At 64.1% G+C, this 2762-nt stretch overlaps 1 protein-coding gene across 4 annotated transcripts in view; it reads right to left on the bottom strand.

Annotated features, from left to right (window-relative positions):
• The window catches only part of NDRG4 (NDRG family member 4), a 15454-nt gene that overhangs the window by 5885 nt on the left and 6807 nt on the right, over positions 1–2762 (bottom strand). For all 4 annotated transcript variants that reach the window (XM_035898754.1, XM_035898756.1, XM_009643298.1 and 1 more), the window contains 5 exons: positions 2263–2368; positions 951–1071; positions 630–692; positions 384–444; positions 1–76 (listed from right to left, as the gene is read on the bottom strand). The exon at positions 1–76 is cut by the window's left edge and continues 21 nt beyond it. In XM_035898754.1, the coding sequence (XP_035754647.1) occupies positions 1–76; positions 384–444; positions 630–692; positions 951–1071; positions 2263–2368 (427 nt within the window). The remainder of the gene's footprint in view (positions 77–383; positions 445–629; positions 693–950; positions 1072–2262; positions 2369–2762) is intronic.

The following is a 2762-nucleotide window of genomic DNA, read 5'->3' as shown; positions in this document are numbered from 1 at the left end:
CCCAGTCAATCCAGCCTTTGCCATTGGGGTCGATGTTCATGAGGACCAGTCCTTCCACCAGGTCAGGGAAGATGAGCTGCAGTGAGCAAGGGGGGCGATGCTCAGCAGGATGGGGAGATGCGCCCAGGGCAGCCCCCCGCCACCACCACTGCCTGGGCAGTGCACAGGGCAGCTGTGGCCCCGTCCTGGGAGCGATGGGAGACCTGAGGCAAGACTGCCCAGCCACCGTGGCCATGGCACTGCCACCCTGGCCCCCCGGCCCTCCAGGAGCCTTCACAGTAGCACGGGGCAGCCCAGGGCATCCCCTCCTGCTCTTCCCCATGCCCTGGGCTGCCAGCAGGTACAGGCAACTCAGGGCCAGCCCATTCCAGCCCCAGGCTCACCGCAAACTTGGCCAGCACGTAGGCTCCTGCCCCAACACCGATCCCAATCACGTACTTGAACCTGGAAAGCGGAAAAGTGCGTTTTCGGGGGACGGTGGGCACCAGCAGGGGTTCCCTGGGGACCCCTCCACCGGCAGCATGGGGCACAGGACATGCAGGGTGCCAGCTTACAGGGACAACTCCCCCAGCCTCTTGCCTCCTGCCCAGCACCCTCAGCCAGCAGCAGTGGAGGAGAGGCTGACTCACCCAAAGTGCTGCACCACACTGGGTAACATGGCTGCCAGCTGGTCCATGGATGGGTACTGGTATCTGCAGCACAGGGAGGCAGGGGATGGCAGCTGTGGGACCCCCGCAGAGCAGGAAGGCTGGGGCAGGGCGGCTGGGCTGCCTGAAGCGGGCAGGGAAATGCCGCCCACCCATCGCCCACCCTGGGCCAGCCAGCTGCCTCGGGCTTTGGCATGGCCCAGAGGGAGCCATGGGCAGGGCCCAGCTGCCCAGGCAGCAGCATCCCAGCGGGCAGGGGTGGCATCCCCACAGGCACAGCGAGCCCCCGACGCTGGCACCTACCCCTGAGGGAACTGGGAGGCTCCAGCCTGCTGGCCCGGCGCGTCCACATGGCACACCACGAAGTGCTTTGTGATCTCCTGCATGTCCTCGTAGTTGAAGAACGTGTTGAAGCAAAGCTTGTCTGTCAAAGGGCAGGCAGGCGTCAGCACCCAGGTGGCCCAGCACCAGGGCCTGACAGGCCAGGGGAGTGCCGAGCAGGGTCACTCACTCTCCCGCTGCCCTTCAGCCGGGAGGTGACAGGCCATCAAAGCCCTCCCATCCCCTTCCCTTCAGGCTCCTCGGCCCCACAGCAGAGACCACAGCCACTGGTAGCAAGGGCTGCATTGCTACTGGTACTGGGAGGCACGGGGATGGATGGACACAGCCAGGAGGATAAGGAGTTTGGGGGGAGCCTCACCTGCTTGGATGCACGGGACCAGGGGATGCAAAGCCCAGAGCTGCAGGAGCACCTGGTGGGCAATGGGATTGCAGCCTGGGGTATTATCAGCCCTGTCCAAAATCCCCAGAAAGGGTTCAAGCAAAGACGGGATTTGAGAAACAGCTGCAAATCTCCCTGCTTGGGAACAGTCAAAGAAGCAGCCCCAGCGCTGTGGACAGGCCACCACCATCGCAGCAGGATAGAGCCATTGCCAGGGCCTGGAGGAGCCCTGCCCCACGGCATCGGTGCTGTGACATCCCTCCCAAAACAGGGGGGCAAGGCAGGGTGTATGGTCCATGTCAACCCCCACGGCACACCCCCAAACGTGAGCATGCTGCTGCGACGGCGAGGAAGCTCACAGGACATGCCAGTGACAGCCACCGTGGCCAGTGGACGGGGAGATGCGTCCCCCTGTTCATGGAGCGCCAGGCAGCAACCACGGGGGGCACAGTCCAGGGCAGGGCTCTGGCCTGCGGCCCAGAGGCTGCAGGCTTACAGAGAGTGCAGCATCGCCCCATCCAGAGCCCTGGCTCAGGTCCTTCCCTGCTATTCCCCACCTCTGTCAGCCCCAGCGACGCCCCGCCACCAGCCAGGGCCGTGCTCCAAAATGGGCGGGCGGTGACAGCAAGGACTGGCCCGACATCCCCCACATCGCATCCCTGCTTGGCATGGGCAGGTGGGCAGCCAGCACAGCAGGGGTTAAGCCCTCCTGGTTGTGCCTGGCCCAGGCTTTGGGTTTGGCTGAGCATTCAAACCCTCCTGGTGTTTTCAGATGCCTGGGGAGACCCAGTGCAGCCTGGGGACGCTCCATGGGAGGAGGCAAAGGAGTGGAGCCGGGGCTGTGGCTGATGTCCCGGCACCCCTGCGGCCCACAGCCCAGGGACCAGCACTCACGGTTGAGGCCCACATCGTGGTACGTCAGGATGGCCGGGCAATTCCCTTTGGGCGAGCCCCGGATGACCACGTGCAGCAGCCCATAGGGGGTCTCAATGTCGTGTTCCTGGGGGAAGAGGAGGGATGGGGTGACACGGTCCTGCCCCAAGACAGCCTCTCCTGCCCCAGCATCCCACCCCTCACCGTGGCTTCCCTGGGTGGCCAGGTCCCACAGGAGAACAGGGGAAAGAGGAGCAGTGGCCCAGGGAAAAGCCAGCTCTGGGCATCCTGGCGGTGGCAGAAGGCAGGAAAAATCACACAAAAAACACTCCCAGCCCCCACCAATTCCCCCAGGGGAGGGGAGGCAAAAGAAAAGGAAAAGGGGAAAAGGGGAAAAGGGGAAAAGGGGAAAAGGGGAAAAGGGGAGGAGGAAGGGGAAGGGTTAGGGGAAAGGGGAGAGGAAAAGGGGAAAAGGGGAGAAGGGGAGGAGGAAGGGGAGAAGGAAGGGGAGGAGAAAGGGG

The sequence above is a fragment of the Egretta garzetta genome, unplaced genomic scaffold (genome assembly GCF_000687185.1).
Source record: "Egretta garzetta isolate BGI_Z169 unplaced genomic scaffold, ASM68718v1 scaffold27, whole genome shotgun sequence".
NCBI classification, from domain to species: domain Eukaryota; kingdom Metazoa; phylum Chordata; class Aves; order Pelecaniformes; family Ardeidae; genus Egretta; species Egretta garzetta.
The sequence above is the reverse complement of the archived record's forward strand: the minus strand, read 5'-3'. Positions and strand labels throughout refer to the sequence as shown.